The sequence below is a fragment of the Schistocerca americana genome, chromosome X, assembly GCF_021461395.2.
Source record: "Schistocerca americana isolate TAMUIC-IGC-003095 chromosome X, iqSchAmer2.1, whole genome shotgun sequence".
Classification (NCBI taxonomy): Eukaryota; Metazoa; Arthropoda; class Insecta; order Orthoptera; family Acrididae; genus Schistocerca; species Schistocerca americana.
Window position 1 is genome coordinate 160,469,317 of NC_060130.1, and position 22,332 is coordinate 160,491,648.

Below are 22,332 nucleotides of genomic sequence, written 5' to 3' on the forward strand. Positions count from 1 at the left end.
ATTCGGCGATGGTATGCGCAGTTTAAAGCTTCTGGATGCCTCTGTAAGGGGAAATCAACGGGTCGGCCTGCAGTGAGCGAAGAAACGGTTGAACGCGTGCGGGCAAGTTTCACGCGTAGCCCGCGGAAGTCGACGAATAAAGCAAGCAGGGAGCTAAACGTACCACAGCCAACGGTTTGGAAAATCTTACGGAAAGGCTAAAGCAGAAGCCTTACCGTTTACAATTGCTACAAGCCCTGACACCCGATGACAAAGTCAAACGCTTTGAATTTTCGGCGCGGTTGCAACAGCTCATGGGAGAGGATGCGTTCAGTGCGAAACTTGTTTTCAGTGATGAAGCAACATTTTTTCTTAATGGTGAAGTGAACAGACACAATGTGCGAATCTGGGCGGTAGAGAATCCTCACGCATTCGTGCAGCAAATTCGCAATTCACCAAAAGTTAACGTGTTTTGTGCAATCTCACGGTTTAAAGTATACGGCCCCTTTTTCTTCTGCGAAAAAAACGTTATAGGACACGTGTATCTGGATATGCTGGAAAATTGGCTCATGCCACAACTGGAGACCGACAGCGCCGACTTCATCTTTCAACAGGATGGTGCTCCACCGCACTTCCATCACGATGTTCGGCATTTCTTAAACAGGAGATTGGAAAACCGATGGATCGGTCGTGGTGGAGATCATGATCAGCAATTCGTGTCATGGCCTCCACGCTCTCCCGACTTAACCCCATGCGATTTCTTTCTGTGGGGTTATGTGAAAGATTCAGTGTTTAAACCTCCTCTACCAAGAAACGTGCCAGAACTGCCGGCTCGCATCAACGATGCTTTTGAACTCATTGATGGAGACATGCTGCGCTGAGTGTGGGAGGAACCTGATTATCGGCTTGATGTCTGCCGAATCACTAAAGGGGCACATATCGAACATTTGTGAATGCCTAAAAAAATCTTTTTGAGTTTTTGTATGTGTGTGCAAAGCATTGTGAAAATATCTCAAATAATAAAGTTATTGTAGAGCTGTGAAATCGCTTGAATCATTTGTAATAACCCTGTACTTGTCTGTTATACAGACGAAGCCCATCATTCAAATTCTATAGCGTTGTCTACAGCCCCATTTCCAGAACTTTCGTGTAATGTCCCATAAACTGCTGCATTAGTTTTTCTTGTTGTTGTTGACATTATAGAGAGAACTGTTACGCAAACTAGATCCATCGGTCTAATTCTTCACAGGCACAGGGTGACAGCTATTGAATATATGAAATAAAATCGTCGTAACTTCTGAATGGTTTGCGTTAGGACGTTCAAGCTGCACGGTTAGCCGCGGGACACCATGGTAATTAGTATGTGCATGCACACGAGCTTTGTTGTTGTTATCCATTTGCCCATGAAACCCTGTCGTCCAATCCCAAGCAATACTCACGTTTCAGATGCGACACTGTATTTGCAAATGGATTTGCCATGGAATACAAATTACCTTACCCAAATCGACCAATTGTGCAACACATTATCTGTGAGATAGCGCTATAGCATCACAAAAACATAGTGCTATAGCGCAAAAGCATCTATAGCGGCAATACCTCAAACAGATAGGAAGGAACCAAGAGGAACGACGACAATGGCGGAACGAGAGCAAAAGGCAGTGTGGTGGTGCATGTCACTGCTGTTCTATCACGGTCACCCCCCCCCCCCCCCCCCCCCCCCAGCCACAGAACCACTTACAAGGGCGTGCTAAAAGGTAATGTCCCCAATCTTTCACGTGAAAACTCTTCAAGCTTTTTAAACGAAACCAATGTTATTAACATTCTACATCTTTTCCCTTCATATTTATATACACTACTGGCCATTAAAATTGCTACACCAAGAAGAAATGCAGATGATAAACGGGTATTCATTGGACAAATATATTATAGTAGGACTGACATGTCATTAGATTTTCACGCAGTTTGGGTGCATAGATCCTGACAAATCAGTACCCAGAACATCCACCAACCAACCATTACTAACGGCCTTGATACGCCTGGGCACTGAGTCAAACAGAGCTTGGATGGCGTGTACAGGTACAGCTGCCCATGCAGCTTCAACAAAATACCACAGTTCATCAAGAGTAGTGACTGGCGTATTGTGACGAGCCAGTTGCTCGGCCACCATTGACCAGACGTTTTCGATTGGTGAGAGATCTGGAGAATGTGTTGGCCAGGGCAGCAGTCGAACATTTTCTGTATCCAGAAGGGCCCGTACAGGACCTGCAACATGCGGTCGTGCATTATCCTGCTGAATTGTAGGGTTTCGCAGGAATCGAATGAAGGGTAGAGCCACGGGTCGCAACACATCTGAAATGTAACGTCCACTGTCCAAAGTGCCGTCAATGCGAACAAGAGGTGACCGAGACGTGTAACCAGTGGCACCCTATACCATCACGCCGGGTGATACGCCAGTATGACGATGACGAACACACGCTTCCAATGTGCGTTCACCGCGATGTCGCCAAACACGGATGCGACCATCATGATGCTGTAAACAGAACCTGGATTCATCCGAGAAAATGACGTTTTGCCATTCGTGCACCCAGGTTCGTCGTTGAGTACACCATCGCAGGCGCTCCTGTCTGTGATGCAGCGTCAAGGGTAACCGCCGCCATTGTCTCTGAGCTGATAGTCCACGCTGCTACAAACGTCGCCGAACTGTTCGTGCAGATAGTTGTCTTGCAAACGTCCCCTTCTGTTGACTCAGGGATCGAGACGTGGCTGCACGATCCGTTACAGCCGCGCGGATAAGATGTCTGTCATCTCGACTGCTAGTGATACGAGGCCGTTGGGATCCAGCACGGCGTTCCGTATTACCCTCCTGAACCCACCGATTCCATATTCTGCTAACAGTCATTGGATCTCGACCAACGCGAGCAGTAACGTCGCAATACGATAAACCGCAATCGCGATAGGCTACAATCTGACCTTTATCAAGTCGGAAACGTGGTGGTACGCATTGATCCTCCGTACACAAGGCATCACAACAACATTTCACCAGGCAATGCTGGTCAGCTGCTGTTTGTGTATGAGAAATCGGTTGGAAACTTTCTTCGTGTCAGAACGTTGTAGGTGTCGCTACCGGCGCCAAGTTTGTGTGAATGCTCTGAAAAGCCAATCATTTGCATATCAAAGCGTCCTCTTCCTTTCGGCTAAATTTAGCGTCTGTAGCACGTCATCTTCGTGGTGTAGCAATTTTAATGGCGAGTAATGTATTTGTTTCTCGACATAGTCACCCTGGCGACGAACCCATTCCTCCCAACGAGAGACTAATCTGTCGATACCGTCATTGTAGAATGTTCATTTTGCTGACGGAGCCACAACCTCACCTCTACTTGTACCAGATCACCACTGTCAGCGTGAAGTCTTGGGAACAGATGAAAATTGGATGGGGTCGAGTCGGTACTGTATGAAGGCTGATCGATGATAGTGAACCCAAGGCGCCGGATTGTTGCAGATTTCGCAGCGCTCGTGTGTGGTCTGGCATTGTCATGCTGAAAAATAGGGTGCTCCATGTGTGGACGAAGTCTTCAAACTCTATACCCGATTACTGTACGCTGTTTTTCACGCACCGACATAGTTACGTTAGTCACACCACCATGTTAATGCTACAATTAGGAGCCCTCTAGCGTGAGAGGGCTGCAGTTATGTAGACATCAAGAACAAAGGTGTAGAATATTAACAACTTTTGTTTTATCTGAAAAGCTTTTGTGCGCAATGGGCTTTGGATGAGTAGCGAGCAGCATCACTGCCCTGAGAATCGGCAGAGAGACAGTTTTGTGTTAGCCCTTAGTGTTGTCATTTTGTCTACATGTAAGTTTAGCTTAACTGAATCTCTAATTCATTTCTTAGTAGGTTTCATCTATTATAGTCTAGCTCGACATACTTTGCATATGTACGAACTGAGAGTAATTTCTCGGGTTTTGAATTTAAAAGAGTGTTTCTTTGTGATCTATAACTTTGTGATTGAGTGACATGGGGCCACGTAGATCCATGAGTGTGATTAGTCCGTGAATTAACCGTGTAACTGGTTATGAGCAGTGCACGCGGTTTTAACATTCGGTAGTCATGTTTAAAAAAAGCCACTGTGTTTGTGAAGATTTGAGTGAGTTTTCTTTGCCCGTTGGTTGAATACCCGTTATCACGTCTTTTTTCGTGAGGTTGTACTTTTCGTATTCTATACTCATATATGAACCAGTTTTGTTTTCTTAAATGTGATTACTTCAAACTCTATACCCGATTACTGTACGCTGTTTTTCACGCACCGACATAGTTACGTTAGTCACACCACCATGTTAATGCTACAATTAGGAGCCCTCTAGCGTGAGAGGGCTGCAGTTATGTAGACATCAAGAACAAAGGTGTAGAATATTAACAACTTTTGTTTTATCTGAAAAGCTTTTGTGCGCAATGGGCTTTGGATGAGTAGCGAGCAGCATCACTGCCCTGAGAATCAGCAGAGAGACAGTTTTGTGTTAGCCCTTAGTGTTGTCATTTTGTCTACATGTAAGTTTAGCTTAACTGAATCTCTAATTCATTTCTTAGTAGGTTTCATCTATTATAGTCTAGCTCGACATACTTTGCATATGTACGAACTGAGAGTAATTTCTCGGGTTTTGAATTTAAAAGAGTGTTTCTTTGTGATCTATAACTTTGTGATTGAGTGACATGGGGCCACGTAGATCCATGAGTGTGATTAGTCCGTGAATTAACCGTGTAACTGGTTATGAGCAGTGCACGCGGTTTTAACATTCGGTAGTCATGTTTAAAAAAAGCCACTGTGTTAGTGAAGATTTGAGTGAGTTTTCTTTGCCCGTTGGTTGAATACCCGTTATCACGTCTTTTTTCGTGAGGTTGTACTTTTCGTATTCTATACTCATATATGAACCAGTTTTGTTTTCTTAAACAAACTCTCGTGCACTACGGTTTGATTTTGTGATCTTTCCTTGTCGTGATTTTCATATTAATCGACGTTTCTTTGTGGTGGAAAGCCACGTGGTTACTATTGATATACCGGTACGGTGGCTCCCACCTTAAGAAGAATTGTTCACAAGACATAGTTCGTACTCTTTGTTTCTCAACAGAAGTTCCGTGTAAATTTTACTATAAATTTCCATGTAGTTTTTTGTTAAAATACGCGACCGTCGAAGATAGTCTCTCTCTAACCCAATTTAGATCTTGTTTCCATGTTGAATTATTGAATAACTTCTTTCTCTAGTCTGAACGTGTGCGTGTGTAATCCCACCACATTCCCGATTTTTAAATGACTGTTCCCACGCCCGGGTTCCCGGGTTCGATTCCCGGCGGGGTCAGGGATTTTCTCTGCCTCGTGATGGCTGGGTGTTGTGTGCTGTCCTTAGGTTAGTTAGGTTTAAGTAGTTCTAAGTTCTAGGGGACTGATGACCATAGATGTTAAGTCCCACAGTGCTCAGAGCCATTTTTTTTTTAAATGACTGTATTAGTCATGTACTGATTTCCGTACGTTTTTCCAGTTATGTTCCAGCACCAACACTCGGTACTAAGTTAAGGAGTTTTTGATAATAACATGGTTGTTCTTGTACATCCTGTTAAACATCTTAATCAAAAGAATAAATGTACAGTACAACATATTCCTGATGTTTAATAATTCACCCGCTGTTTATTCAGTTCCTATCGAGCCTCTTAAAGCCCAGCTCAGATCACATGTGTATGGTTATTAGTATATTTTAAGAGCATTTCCCCAAAACCGATTCTCCTCCACAATTACTCAAGTAGTTATCTACACTCCTGGAAATTGAAATAAGAACACCGTGAATTCATTGTCCCAGGAAGGGGAAACTTTATTGACACATTCCTGGGGTCAGATACATCACATGATCACACTGACAGAACCACAGGCACAGAGACACAGGCAACAGAGCATGCACAATGTCGGCACTAGTACAGTGTATATCCACCTTTCGCAGCAATGCAGGCTGCTATTCTCCCATGGAGACGATCGTAGAGATGCTGGATGTAGTCCTGTGGAACGGCTTGCCATGCCATTTCCACCTGGCGCCTCAGTTGGACCAGCGTTCGTGCTGGACGTGCAGACCGCGTGAGACGACGCTTCATCCAGTCCCAAACATGCTCAATGGGGGACAGATCCGGAGATCTTGCTGGCCAGGGTAGTTGACTTACACCTTCAAGAGCACGTTGGGTGGCACGGGATACATGCGGACGTGCATTGTCCTGTTGGAACAGCAAGTTCCCTTGCCGGTCTAGGAATGGTAGAACGATGGGTTCGATGACGGTTTGGATGTACCGTGCACTATTCAGTGTCCCCTCGACGATCACCAGTGGTGTACGGCCGGTGTAGGAGATCGCTCCCCACACCATGATGCCGGGTGTTGGCCCTGTGTGCCTCGGTCGTATGCAGTCCTGATTGTGGCGCTCACCTGCACGGCGCCAAACACGCATACGACCATCATTGGCACCAAGGCAGAAGCGACTCTCATCGCTGAAGACGACACGTCTCCATTCGTCCCTCCATTCACGCCTGTCGCGACACCACTGGAGGCGGGCTGCACGATGTTGGGGCGTGAGCGGAAGACGGCCTAACGGTGTGCGGGACCGTAGCCCAGCTTCATGGAGACGGTTGCGAATGGTCCTCGCCGATACCCCAGGAGCAACAGTGTCCCTAATTTGCTGGGAAGTGGCGGTGCGGTCCCCTACGGCACTGCGTAGGATCCTACGGTCTTGGCGTGCATCCGTGCGTCGCTGCGGTCCGGTCCCAGGTCGACGGGCACGTGCACCTTCCGCCGACCACTGGCGACAACATCGATGTACTTTGGAGACCTCACGCCCCACGTGTTGAGCAATTCGGCGGTACGTCCACCCGGCCTCCCGCATGCCCACTATACGCCCTCGCTCAAAGTCCGTCAACTGCACATACGGTTCACGTCCACGCTGTCGCGGCATGCTACCAGTGTTAAAGACTGCGATGGAGCTCCGTATGCCACGGCAAACTGGCTGACACTGACGGCGGCGGTGCACAAATGCTGCGCAGCTAGCGCCATTCGACGGCCAACACTGCGGTTGCTGGTGTGTCCGCTGTGCCGTGCGTGTGATCATTGCTTGTACAGCCCTCTCGCAGTGTCCGGAGCAAGTATGGTGGGTCTGACACACCGGTGTCAATGTGTTCTTTTTTCCATTTCCAGGAGTGTATATATACCAAGATTTCATTATTTTTCCTGAACTGAGGCCTATTCAGTAATCCTCTTGAAGCAAATGTACAGTGTGGTTAAGTGGCAGGTTCATTCAGGTGGCGACCCAAGTTAAGTTCATGTAATAATGTACCAAATTAAATTCATATAATCATGTTTCGCAGATAAGTCTAGCAAATATTTTTCCAACAGTTACGTTACACTATACCTAGGAACAAATATTCCATGTTGTGGTGTCACCGCCAGACACCACACTTGCTAGGTGGTAGCCTTTAAATCGGCCGCGGTCCGTTAGTATACGTTGGACCCGCGTGTCGCCACTATCAGTGATTGCAGACCGAGCGCCGCCACACGGCAGGTCTAGAGAGACTTCCTAGCACTCGCCCCAGTTGTACAGCCGACTTTGCTAGCGATGGTTCACTGACAAAATACGCTCTCATTTGCCGAGATGATAGTTAGCATAGCCTTCAGCTACGTCATTTGCTACGACCTAGCAAGGCGCCATTACCAGTTACTGTTGATGCTGTAAAACATGTACCGTCAAGAGCGATGTTCACCATTTATGGATTAAAGTTAAGTATTCCACAGCTACGTCCTGTTTTGCTAGTCTAATTTCCTTGACCTGTTCCAGACCTCACGCCACCCTGCGTGAGCTAAAACGCGTGCCTTTCGGCTTCCTCTCAAAACCGGGTTGGCTCTCTAGCCAGCCCACAACACATGTGTTCCATTATTACACTACTGCGCACCAATAAACAGTAAGCGAAATCAAATTAAGAAGATGTATTATTAAAAACAAATTAATTACAAGTTGAAAACTTTTTGAAACACAAGCCATTGACAACAAACTCAGATCACCATTTTCAAGACTATAAAGAACTCAGTTAATTTGCAAATATCATGTGTTGCATACAATAAGACCTTCCGTTTCAAGATAAAAGATGTTGCAGGACTGACGAAATACGGCTTTTGCTTGGCCGTTCCCACCTTGTGTAACTAATTTTAAAGAGATACAGAATTTTACTCGCCATAAAACTCTGTAATGAAGAACTAACAATATCCTCCAAATAACTTCAATATTTATACAGCACTTAAAGATGGAGAACTCGTAATATCTGCAAACACAGCACTTACAAAACCTCACTCACAACAACAAAAACGGTAGAAAATGCCGGAGACTGTTTATGGTGATCTCTAGTCCACGTTCCTGTATGTGATTCTAAAATTTATCATTAATTTGAAGCACTAACCAAGAAGCATGATGTGTTGCTATGTACACTACTGACAATTAAAATTGTTACACCGCGAAGATGACGTGCTACAGACGCAAAATTTAAAGGACAGGAAGAAGATGCTCTGATATGCAAATGATTAGCTTTTCAGAGCATTCACGCAAGGATGGCGCGGGTGGCGACACCTACAAATTGCTGACATGAGGAAAGTTTCCAACCGATTTCTCATACACAAACAGCAGTTGACCGGCGTTGCCTGGTGAAACGTTGTTGTGATGCCTCGTGTAAGGAGGAGAAATGCGTACCATCACGTTTCCGACTTTGATAAAGGTCGGATTGTAGCCTATCGCGGTTGCGGTTTATCGTAACGCGACATTGCTGCTCGCGTTGGTCGAGATCCAATGACTGTTAGCAGAATATCGAATTGGTGGGTTCAGGAGAGTAATACGGAACGCCGTGCTGGATCCCAACGGCCTCGTATCACTAGCAGTCGAGATGACAGGCATCTTATCCGCATGGCTGTAACGGATCGTGCAGCCACGTCTCGATCCCTGAGTCAACAGATGGTGACGTTTGCAAGACAACAACCACTTGCACGAACAGTTCGACGACGTTTGCAGCAGCATGGACTATCAGCTCGGAGACCATGGCTGCGGTTACCCTTGACGCTGCACCACAGACAGGAGCGCCTGCGATGGTGTACTCTATGACGAACCTGGGTGCACGAATGGCAAAAGGTCATTTTTTCGGATTAATCCAGGTTCTGTTTACAGCATCATGATGGTCGCATCGGTGTGTGGCGACATCGCGGTGAACGCACATTGGAAGCGTGTATTCGTCATCGCCATACTGGCGTATTACCCGGCGTGATGGTATGGGGTGCCACTGGTTACACGTCTCGGTCACCTCTTGTTCGCATTGACGGCACTTTGAACAATGGACGTTACATTTCAGATGAGTTACGACCCGTGGCTCTACCCTTCATTCGATCCCTGCGAAACCCTACATTTCAGCAGGATAATGCACGACCGCATGTTGCAGGTCCTGTACGGGCCTTTCTGGACACAGAAAATGTTCGAATGCTGCCCTGGCCAGCACATTCTTCAGATCTCTCACCAATTGAAAACGTCTGGTCAATGGTGGCCGAGCAACTGCCTCGTCACAATACGCCAGTCACTACTCTTGATGAACTGTGGTATCGTGTTGAAGCTGCATAGGCAGCTGTACCTGTACACGCCATCCAAGCTCTGTTTGACTGAATGCCCAGGCGTATCAAGGCCGTTATTACGGCCAGAGGTGGTTGTTCTGGGTACTCATTTCTCAGGATCTACGAACCCAAACTGTGTGAAAATGTAATCACATGTCAGTTCTAGTATAATATATTTGTCCAATGAATACCCGTTTATTATCTGCATTTCTTCTTGGTGTAGCAATTTTAATGGCCAGTAGTGTATATTATCCTCCAGGTACAACACTCTCTCCTGCTGAGCTACGTGTGAATGATCACATCTCTGTCTGGTTACATCTTCCACAAAGGGCAATGACCAGGAGGAACCACCAAAATGGGTACTCAATAGAGCCTACTGGGTGCTGTACAATCAGCTTGCGGTATTCGATATTTCTGACACAGAGGCAACGTACAGAACTGGGTGGGCCACATCACAATATCGATTCGACGTGTTGCTGATGCATTCATATCACAGGCAACATGAGAGCAGAGGAGGCAGCCTGTACCATGGAGGACTGGTGCCTGCCAACCCAGAATCAGGATCAGCTGGGGGGCAATGTGAATGTTCAAGTCCAGAAGATCAGGAGGGAACTTACCAGCCTTTCGGATATCCAGAGGAAAGGACTGGCTAACAACTAAAAAAAAGTAGAAAGCTATCATGGGAAGAGCTTTTGAATTCAATAAAATGTCAAAAGTGTGTGGCAGTCAATCAGGAGAATTTGAGGAAGAAAAAATACGGCTATAGTATCTAACTTGTAGCGAAATGGTGTACTTCTTAATGCACAGACGATGGAAAAATATTTTTATAACTTAACTTCTAGCCAGAGACGGGATCCCACAGAACAAAAACATTGGGAAGCCGTGGAGAGGACAAGTGTTTACTACGAGTCCACCAACACAGAAACGTAGTTTCCCTGTCTACACGCGAGAGCTAGAACCTGCCTGCCTTGTCTGTATCGACGAACACATCCCTTGGCATTGGAAACATTCATTATGGCAAGCTGCTGCACTGAATCCCAAAAAGAAAGGAACTTGTTGACAAGACATTGTCGGAAGGCCAACATACACGATGCTCCTGGAGATAAGCTCAAGTGTTTTCTCTCCTGAACACAAGGAAGAATCCAACGTCTCCAAGTGCACTACTGGCCATTAAAATTGCTACACCAAGAAGAAATGCAGATGATAAACGGGTATTCATTGGACAAATATATTATACTAGATCTGACATGTGATTACATTTTCACGGAATTTGGGTGGATAGATCCTGAGAAATCAGTACCCAGAACAACCACCTCTGGCCGTAATAACGGAGTTGATACGCCTGGGCGTTGAGTTAAACAGGGCTTGGTTGGTGTGTACAGGTACAGCTGCCCATGCAGCTTCAACACGATACCACTGTTCATCAAGAGTAGTGACTGGCGTATTGTGACGAGGCAGTTGCTCGGCCACCATTGACCAGACGTTTTCAGTTGGTGAGAGATCTGGAGAATGTGCTGGCCAGGGCAGCAGTCGAACATTTTCTGTATCCAGAAGGGCCCGTACAGGACCTGCAACATGCGGTCGTGCATTATCCTGCTGAAATGTGGGGTTTCGCAGGGATCGAATGAAGGGTAGAGCCACGGGTCGTAACACGTCTGAAATGTAACGTCCACTGTTCAAAGTGCCGTCAATGCGAACAAGAGGTGACCGAGACGTGTAACCAATGGCACCCCATACCATCACGCTGGGTAATACGCTAGTATGGCGATGACGAATACACGCTTCCAATGTGAGTTCACTGCGATGTCGCCAAACACGGATGCGACCATCATGATTCTGTAAACAGAACCTGGATTCATCCGAAGAAATGACGTTTTGCCATTCGTGCACCCAGGTTCGTCGTTGAGTACACCATAGCAGGCGCTCCTGTCTGTGATGCAGCGTCTCCGAGCTGATAGTCCATGCTGCTGCAAACGTCGTCGTCGTCGTCGAACTGTTCGTGCAGATGGTTGTTGTCTTGCAAACGTCCCCATCTGTTGACTCAGGAATCGAGACGTGGTTGCACGATCCGTTATAGCCATGCGGTTAAGATGCCTGTCATCTCGAAAAAATGGTTCAAATGGCTCTGAGCACTATGGGACTCAACTGCTGAGGTCATTAGTCCCCTAGAACTTAGAACTAGTTAAACCTAACTAACCTAAGGGCATCACAAACATCCATGCCCGAGGCAGGATTCGAACCTGCGACCGTAGCGATCTTGCGGTTCCAGACTGTAGCGCCTTTAACCGCACGGCCACTTCAGCCGGCCTGTCATCTCGACTGCTAGTGATACGAGGCCGTTGGGATCCAACACGGCGTTCCTTATTACCCACCTGGATCCACCGATTGCATTGTCTGCTAACAGTCATTGGATCTCGACCAACGCTAGCAGCAATGTCGCGATACGATAAACCGCAATCGCGATAGGCTACAATCCGACCTTTATCAAGTCGGAAACGTGATGGTACGCATTTCTCCTCCTTACACGAGACATCACAACAACGTTTCACCAGGCAACGCCGGTCAACTGCTGTTTGTGTATGAGAAATCGGTCGGAAACTTTCCTAATGTCAGCACGTTGTAGGTGTCATCACCGGCGCCAGCCTTGTGGGAATGCTCTGAAAAGCTAATCATTTGCATATCACAGCATCGTCTTCCTGTCGGTTAAATTTCACGTCTGTAGCACGTCATCTTCGTGGTGTAGCAATTTTAATGGCCAGTAGTGTGGCTACCGCGCTGTCACTCTAACCAACTCTGTGGGAAAGATTCTTGAAATAATTGTCAACAGTGTATTGATCGTGGTGAAAATGATGTTTCGAGTTTCTTTCAGTGTTGTATTAGAATACAGAGTTCTGCTGCGCACAACGTTACGCAGCTGGAGGCGGCCACACGACTATCTTTCCTTTGTATGTGGAATCTCATAAGTATATTTTTTCACCAAGGGGAGGTGTGTGATAATACTTGTAGGTACAATGTTTTACTCTACATCAGCCTCACGGTTGGGAATTCTGTGTGCATATCCCTATTTCTCCGAGATCCTTCGATAATGAGAGATATTTTAGACACAAAGTCGATAATGTTTTCTTAGATTATTTTGTTGAAGAGAACGATCCTCCTCAGGGATGTATTTTAAGTGATATTATTTTTTTTCAAAAGTAAGAAGCCCTGTTCCGTATTCTTTGTCTATGGAAGATTTTTTAATCCTCTGTTCGTGCTCTAGTCTTACCACCGCCTCTTCTAAAATGGTGCGACTCTAGAGATAAACTCCAGATATGCCAGAGACGGTAGGTACACGCCAATCCTTCAGTGTAATCGCAACCAGCTTTCCAATTGCGCCGTGTTTACACTGTACTGAACTTTTGCTTGTGTTTGCTCCGGGGTGAATGTTTCTTTAGCTACTTCCTGCATATAGTCTAAGTCTCGAAGTTGCTTTGGTTCTTTCTAGTGAATTATTTTGGTCTAGCTTACGATAACCAGGCACGACTTGAACTTTCGATGTATTTACGTTTTGTGGGAGCTACAAGGATGAATTTTTATTAAGTGCAATAAACGGTGTCTTTGCCATGTAATCAATTCTGTAGACAATAGCGTGGTCGAGATTCAAATTTGTTACTAACATTGGATTAGTGTAGAATTCTACAAACATAAATACAGAGCCGGCAGGAGTGGCCGAGCGGTTCTAGGCGCTACAGTCTGGAACCGCGCGACCGCTACGGTCGCAGGTTCGAATCCTGCCTCGGGCATGGATGTGTGTGATGTCCTTAGGTTAGTTAGGTTTAAGTAGTTCTAAGTTCTAGGGGACTCATGACCTCAGAAGTTAAGTCCCATAGTGCTCAGAGCCATTTGAACCATAAATACTGAGTTTTCTTGAGTAAAACGATTCTTCCCTTGAGGTCAGCATCGGATTCAGAGTCGGTGATTAAGTGTAATACAGCTTGCTACAAACAGCACAGAGACTCAAAGTTTTAGTGACACTAATCCTGTGGATGCAACGTTCCTTGGCGCCCAGTCACACTATTTAATACATGAAGTCTATTTTTAAATCAAAAATTGAAGTTTTCGATGCTCATTCACGCCAGATGGTATCATTTTTTATTCCCAAAAGAATCACCAGTGGCATATGTAAATGCATTGAATGCTTGTATCCTGAACGCATCATCAGGGAATTGTGCACTGTCACAAATTTAGAAATTAGGGTGAGTTACATGGAACATGTCTACCACTTATGATATGTGGGAAGTAAGTAAATGAAAGTGGTTGCTACCGATTCTGCTAATCTTTCAATTCAAGGGTCGTCAGATGCCTGAGCATCAGTGATTAATACAAAAATAAAGGAACACATGCTATGGCCTGTAGGCTGATCAGCTGCCATCTGATCTAAACGAATATTTGCACCACGGAATTGTGATGAGAAACGATGTCCATCACATACAGCGTGTTCCAAAATTATATCGACAACTTCGAGGGGATGTAGAAAATGTCTTGAGGAACAAAATCCAACAACACTACAGAACGTCGAAGCTATATTCGCCGGCGCCAGTGTATGTATGTACAGGATGTTTGGAAGTTACCGTTACGAACTTCTAGGACTTCTAGAGGCGAGTGAGTACATAATATGGTTCAAATGGCTCTGAGCACTATGGGACTCAACTGCTGAGGTCATTAGTCCCCTAGAACTTAGAACTAGTTAAACCTAACTAACCTAAGGACATCACAAACATCCATGCCCGAGGCAGGATTCGAACCTGCGACCGTAGCGGTCTTGCGGTTCCAGACTGCAGCGCCTTTAACCGCACGGCCACTTCGGCCGGCCTGAGTACATAATATTTTGAATAGGAACCCATGTCCGGAAACGTAATGTTTCCGTTCTACAACGTTTTCAATTGAGATGTTTAACTCACCCATTTCTGCTTGAGAAATTGAATCAGGCATGATGTAGTGGACTTATTAGGTAACAGTTTGAAAGGAGACATAAAGAAACCCTCATTTATCACATAAGCACATTTGTTTGTATTAACACCTAAACATTGCGTGTTTACATTGTTCCAAAACAAAGAAGAACCCAGTATATTGTACGTACAGAACAGTAATGACGCGTTACAACAGAGGCTCCATGTGGCGACCATCAACGTTGTTACAGACATTGTAAATGCGCTATCGCATACCAGCGTAAGCAGCTATGAGACTTTTCTCATTCTCCCTGCAGACGAGGACGCATCACACATCTGAACTGAAAAGGTCGTAGTACGGAAAAGGCACATTTCCGGACATGGGTTCCTGTTGAAAATGTTATGTATGTGCATTGAACCAGGGACCTAGAAACGACGGAGAGACTTCGTCCCGCCGTAGCCCTCAGGGGTTCACAACCCGACAAAGCAGTCATCCCACCTCACCTCCGCCCCACACCGAACTCTGGGTTATTGTGCCGTTCGCGGCCCCCCCCCCCCCCTCCCCCTCCTCCCCAGAACGTCTCATACCAGACGAGTGAAACCCCAAATGTTTGCGTGGTAGATTAATTATGGTGTACGCGTACGTGGAGACAGTGTTCAAATGGCTCGGCTCTGAGCACTATGGGACTCAACTGCTGAGGTCATTAGTCCCCTAGAACTTAGAACTAGTTAAACCTAACTAACCTAAGGACATTACAAACATCCATTCCCGAAGCAGGATTCGAACCTGCGACCGTAGTGGTCTTGCGGTTCCAGACTGCAGCGCCTTTAACCGCACGGCCACTTCGGCCGGCGTGGAGACAGTGTATGCGCACCAATCGCCGACATAGTGTAATTAAGGCGGAATGAGGGGGACCAGCCCGCATTCGCCGAGGGAGATGGAAAACCGCCTTAAAAACAATCCACAGTCTGGCCGGCACACCGGACCTCGACATTAATCCGCCGGGAGAATTCGTGCCGCGGACCCGCACGCCTTCCCGTACGGGAAGCAGCGTGTTAGACAGCGCGGCTAGACGGGCGGGCTACAATGTTATGTACTCACTCCCCTCTACAAGTCCCAGAAGTATGTAATGGGAATTTTCGAACACCCTGTACATACAAGATGATTCCGCATTGATATTAAAACTTTCAGGGGATGATGGACAAGGATAAACGTATCAGTTTGAGGTAAGAGACCTTGGTCCATAAATGGACGAGTCGAAATTTTAAGCGAAAATCGTTCCGATACCTCTGACAATGGAATACGTATACCAGTATTGTTGTTTCTGAGATTGTAGGGAAGACAACTTTGATGGGTGTTAGTATAGATCAAAACAAGAAAAAAAGTCTAGTAATTATGGGCTCTGAAACGCATACCATAAGTGCTATTGCTACTTGTGCACTAGAGGAGAAGTGTTCCACAGTAGTGGAGATGAACAAGTAGCTCCTCAGGTATGCATTTTACAGCCTACGTATACTGGACATTTTTTCTGTTTTCGTCCGTAATAAAACCTCTGAAAGTTGCCTACTCTACAGTTTTAGCACCAGCGTTACTGGTACATGTATTCCACTGACATACAGTAGGTATCACAACGATTTGCGCTTGTAACTTTCGACTCGTTCCTTTCTGGACTAGGGCCCGTTAACTTAAATTTGTCGGCGTAATTTTGAAACACTCTGTATAAGTGTGACTGATGGCCAGCGTTGATCTGTCTTCAAATGATATGAGGCTGACTAATTACCGAAATGGTATTCAGAGGAATTCGATTAATTCGTATTTATTTTATCAGGATGTACACACATGAAAGAAACTAAACGAGGCGAACTTCTTGGTTCAGAAATACACTACTGGCAATTAAAACTGCTACACCACGAAGATGACGTGCTACAGACCCTAAATTTAACCGACAGGAAGAAGATGCTGTGATATGCAAATGATTAGCTTTTCAGAGCATTCACACAAGGTTGGCGCCGGTGGCGACACCTACAACGTGATGACATGAGGAAAGTTTCCAACCGATTTCTCATACACAAACAGCAGTTGACCGGCGTTGCCTGGTGAAACGTTGTTGTGATGCCTCGTGTAAGGAGGAGAAATGCGTACCATCACGTTTCCGAGTTTGATAAAGGTCGGATTGCAGCCTATCGCGATTGCGGTTTATCGTATCGCGACATTGCTGCTCGCGCTGGTCGAGATCCAATGACTGTTAGCAGAATATGGAATCGGTGGGTTCAAGAGGGTAATACGGAACGCCGTGCTGGATCCCAACGGCCTCGTATCACTAGCAGTCGAGATGACAGGCATCTTATCCGCACGGCTGTAACGGATCGTGCAACCACGTCTCGATCCCTGAGTCAACAGATAGAGACGTTTGCAAGACAACAACCATTGCACGAACAGTTCGACGATGTTTGCAGCAGCATGGACTATCAGCCCGTAGACCATGGCTGCGGTTACCCTTGACGCTGCATCACAGACATGAGCGCCTGCTATGGTGTACTCAACGACGAACCTGGGTGCACGAATGGCAAAACGCCTTTTTTTTCGGATGAATCCAGGTTCTGTTTATAGCATCATGATGGTCGCATCCGTGTTTGGCGACATCGCGGTGAACGCACATTGGAAGCTTGTATTCGTCATCGCCATACTGGCGTATCACCCGGCGTGATGGTATGGGGTGCCATTGGTTACACGTCTCGGTCACCTCTTGTTCGCATTGACGGCAGTTTGAATAGTAGACGTTACATTTCAGGTATGTTACGACCCGCGGCTCTGCCCTTCATTCGATCCCTGCGAAACCCTACAATTCAACAAGATAATGCACGACCGCATGTTGCAAGTCCTGTACGGGCCTTTCTGGATACAGAAAATGTTCGACTGCTGCCCTGGCCAGCACATTCTCCAGATCTCTCACCAATTGAAAACGTCTGGTCAATGATGGCCGAGCAACTGGCTCGTCACAATACGCCAGTCACTACTCTAGATGAACTGTGGTATCGTGTTGAAGCTGCAAGGGCAGCTGTACCTGTACACGCCATTCAAGCTCTGTTTGACTGAATGCCCAGGCGTATCAAGGCCGTTATTACGGCCAGAGGTGGTTGTTCTGGGTACTGATTTCTCAGGACCTGTGCACCCCAATTGCGTGAAAATGTAATCACATGTAAGTTCTAGTATAATATATTTGTCCAATGAATACCCGTTTAACATCTGTTTTCTTCTTGGTGTAGCAGTTTTAATGGCCAGTAGTGTAAGAAGAACTATGTGAACTATCGAAGCCGGCCCCAGGGGCCGAGCGGTTCTAGGCGCTCCAGTCTGGAACCATGCGACCTCTACGGTCGCAGGTTCGAATTCTGCCTCGGGCATGGATGTGTGTGATGTCCTTAGGTTAGTTAGGTTTAAGTAATTCTAAGTTCTAGGGGACTGATGACCTCAGAAGCTAAGTCCCATAGTGCTCAGAGCCATTTGAACCATTTTTTTGAACTGTCGAACTGTCTCGGTTACAAATAATGCACGTATGATGGGCCCGCAAGGTACAGGGTTTTCCCTGTACCTTGTGTAGAAATGGTGTTACTTCCAGAGATCGCTACTGACTCGACTTTGAATGAGGTGGCAGAAATAACTGTTTCCACATGGTATCAATGACAGGTTATAAGTGCACCAGGATTAATATACGCACCAGGCATTAACAAGCTAGTCAGTGGTAACTCAAGATTGACTGCAACTAACGTTGAGTCCAGGGGCGCATCATGGGCCTAAATTCTGGTTCAAAATGGCTCTGAGCACTATGGGACTTAACTGCTGTGGTCATCAGTCCCATAGGACTTAGAACTACTTAAACCTAACTAACCTAAGGACATCACACATCCATGCCCGAGGCAGGATTCGAACCTGCGACCGTAGCGGTCGCGCGGTTCCACTAAATTCTGGAGTGACCAGGAAACATACTGAAGAATCCTCTTTCCTTCGCTTTTAATGTACGTATATCTAACGTTCCTAACGACCACTACTACTACTACTACTACTACTACTACTACTACTACTACTATTGCTAATAATAATAATAACAACGACAATCACTTTTGTTTGGAAACGAACTGGTGGAGTGGGCGTTTGAGCGTTGTTACTTGTAGAACAAGTTAACTAGACGATCCTTCCTCTTCTCGAATCTTTCGATGACGTCGTCATACCATGTGTCACGGCTTCTTTCAAGTAATCGGGCAGTAATGGTTTTTCAGTTGGCGTACAAGCGAGAGCTGACAAGCGATCCTGGACCATACTGTTCCTAAATTACGTTTTTACGCGTTAAAGCCAAGAAAAACTCCTTTCAATTGAAGCACTTGTTGCAGGAATAGCAATTATACAAAATAGCTTCTGGAATAATTTGGTCCGTTTCATTCTCAATCATTCTTTTGATAACGTCTCCCAAACTGACAGAGTGATATGTTTTTTATGCTGATAAGAAAATACAGTCTCCAGTTCTAGACGCAACTGTGAGCGACTGAAGGACCCACCATCCGTTTGTAATAATGAATCCATTCCGCCCACAGGGAAATTATGTTCATAATTGGCGAACTGAGTAGAATCGCCTAATTTAAGGAAGAGCAGTTTCCATTTGTGTTACAATATTATCCAACATCTCGAAGTACACCTGTTTGTATTGTGACATCAGTGGATTGCCAATATATTCATCCATCATTTCAGGTCTATTCATGGAAACTTAAAAAGTAGATCAATATATCTTCATTTCTTAAGTTTCTCATGTGAGACTGGACTAGGAGTATCACTTACAAAAAAGAAAACAATGGCACACTTCTTTCCGAGAGGTTGGTTAGATTCGCAAATATTCCGCACGTGGCATGCGCCAATGAACAGTTTAGAAAAGCAAAAATATATGAATTGGATATGACTGATATATGTACATCTATCAATAGGACATGTTTTGTTTGAGAAAACGTACATGAGTGAGGAAGTCTGTTGAGTCATGGTACCTGTACCACACGTAAGGATAAATCCGAGGACCAACAATGCGAGGTGTCCTTTGTGCAACTCTCCGCGCTTCCAGTAGACGTCCAAGCATAAATGGTACATGTTGTGGTGTTGACTTCGATGACTTGCTCAAATACAGGGAAGGAAATAGCGCAGTGCTCTCATCGAACAGCCACTGTATCCTGAAACACAAATATAGAAGCGAAAATAAATAATATTTACTTGTTATTTCTGGATTTAATGATTAAAATAATAATATTGTTCTAAGTTTATTTAGCAACTACTGGTAATTTCCTTACGTATCACAGATAGAATGCAACCAAGATATGGATGTATTTAGCACTTTCCTCTTTGGTTTCGATCTACAAATTGAAAAATTGTGACAGTTTTTCGGAAATAGGAGAGAAATTCAGTGGCTACATTTCTTACTAAAATTCGTTTCTCAAAAGCTGTTTGACTGTCGATTCTTATGGATGACACACATGGAAATGGGTTACAAAAATATTAAGGTACTTAGTCACAACAATGAACTAAAACAATTGCAACGAAATGTCGACTATATATGAAGCATTTTAAAAGCGCCTGCAAAACTTTCTCGGAACATACATTCGCACGTCTTTGCTTGCGACGTGTGAATGTATGTTGCGAGAAAGTTCTGCAGGCGCTTTTAAAATGCTACACACACACACACACACACACACACACACACAGACGCACGCACGCACACACACACACACACACACGATACCCAGAACTCCTGAAGATAGCCGGCCCTTGTGGACGAGCGGTTCTAGGCCCTACAGTCTGGAAACGCGCGACCGCTACGGTCGCAGGTTCGAATCCCGCCGCGGGCATGGATGTGTGTCATGTCCTTAGTTTAGTTAGATTTAAGTAGTTCTAAGTTCTAGGGGACTGATGACCTCAGAAGTTAAGTCCCATAGTGCTCAGAGCCATTTGAACCATTTTGCACTATCCTGAAGATAGACGTTGACTGTGGATATTGTATCACAGACACAGTCTCTTTGGCTGTTCAGCATTAAACCCGCCCAAAGATGTAAACAAAGGGTTCAAATGGCTCTGAGCCCTATGGGACTTAACATCTGTGGTCATCAGTCCCCTAGAACTTAGAACTACTTAAACCTAATCAACCTAAGGATATCACACACATCCATGCTCGAGGCAGGATTCGAACCTGCGACCGTAGCGGTCACGCGGTTCCATACTGAAGCGCCTAGAACCGCACGGCCACACCGGCCGGCTAGATGTAAACAACCGTGCATGAGTACTGCCTATTAGACGAAGGGGTACCGGTGTGTACAGCAGTCTGGACCACCACCTCTGAAGTTCCCGCTGTATGGTGGTACAACATGCAATGTGTGGTTTTCAAGAGCAATAAAAAAGGGCAGAAATGATGTTTATGTTGCTCTCTATTCCAGTTTCCTGTACAGGTTCCGGAACTCTCGGAACCGAGGTGATGCAAACCTTTTTTTAATATCTGTGTGTGTGTGTGTGTGTGTGTGTGTGTGTGTGTGTGTGTGTCTGTGTGTATGTGTGTGTATGTGTGTGTGTGTGCGTGCGAAGCATTTTAAAAGCACCTCAAGACTTTCTCGCAACATACATTCACACTCTTTGATTGAAACATCAATTATCTATATCTCTTTCGATGGTAGAGTCGACAGTTCGTTGCAGTTGTTTTTAATGCATTGTTGTGACTAGGCACCTTAATATTTTTGTAAGACATTACCATGTGTGTTATATATAAGAACTGACAGTTAAACAGCTTTTGAGAAACATATGTATAAATAATTTTATACGAGCTATGCTGGCAGCGGAGCTGAGAAATGGCCTTTGCGGAGCATTGCAGTCTAGCTCTGGCGTAGACGCGACAATCCGACGTCGATATGTCACTAAAGAATAGTGCGAGCGAGCAGATTTTAGCAGCTGATAGCATCTATATCCACGACTCTATGGTGACATGCTGTGCGTGAATCCAAAATCGGAGAATTCGTCTCTCCAAGATTCCAAAAACGAAATACAGATTAGAGTCATAACAATTACATTTCTCCTCAGAGATCTTCAGGCGGTCACTTAAAAATGATGATACACAATCGGATCAAAAGCATCCGGGGACCTCAGTGTAAAGCAAAATTTAGCACTGGACGTCACGAGAGACGGACCCACCAGTGTAAAAGGAGGCGGGGAGTAGAGAAGCAATAACAGCAGACTGTGACGGCAGGAGAGCTCAGTGACCTCGAACCTTCTAAAGCTGCGCGAGTCGACTGTTGCTGATGTGACTGTCAAGTGAAAATGTGAAGGAACAACCATAGCTCAACCAAGACAAGGCAGACTTCATGTACTGATGGACAGGGTCTTTCGAGCATTACGGAGAGTGGTTGAAAAAAAAATCGCATGAAATTAGCGGAAGGAATCACTCGTGAGTTCCAAAGTGGTACCAGCGGTCCAGCTAGCTCAATGACTGCGAATAGGGAGTTAAAAAGAATGGGCTACAATTGTAGAACTGCTCCTCATAAGCCACATATTGCTGTAGTCAGTGTTAAGGGACGTTTGAGATGATGTAAAGAGTGACGCCACTGGGTAGCTCATGATTGGAAACTAGTGATCTGGAGTGACCAATCACGCTTTCACATTTCGATTGAAGAGTTTGCATTGTCCAAATGCCTGGAGAACGTTACCTGCTATCGTGTCTAGTGTCAAAGAGTGAATTGCAGAGGAGGTG

At 45.5% G+C, this 22,332-nt stretch overlaps 1 protein-coding gene across 2 annotated transcripts in view; it reads right to left on the bottom strand.

Moving 5' to 3' along the window:
* The window catches only part of LOC124556536 (hyaluronidase B-like), a 214,936-nt gene that overhangs the window by 10,939 nt on the left and 181,665 nt on the right, over positions 1–22,332 (bottom strand). For both annotated transcript variants that reach the window (XM_047130491.1, XM_047130490.1), the window contains exon 5: positions 19,567–19,777. In XM_047130491.1, the coding sequence (XP_046986447.1) occupies positions 19,567–19,777 (211 nt within the window). The remainder of the gene's footprint in view (positions 1–19,566; positions 19,778–22,332) is intronic.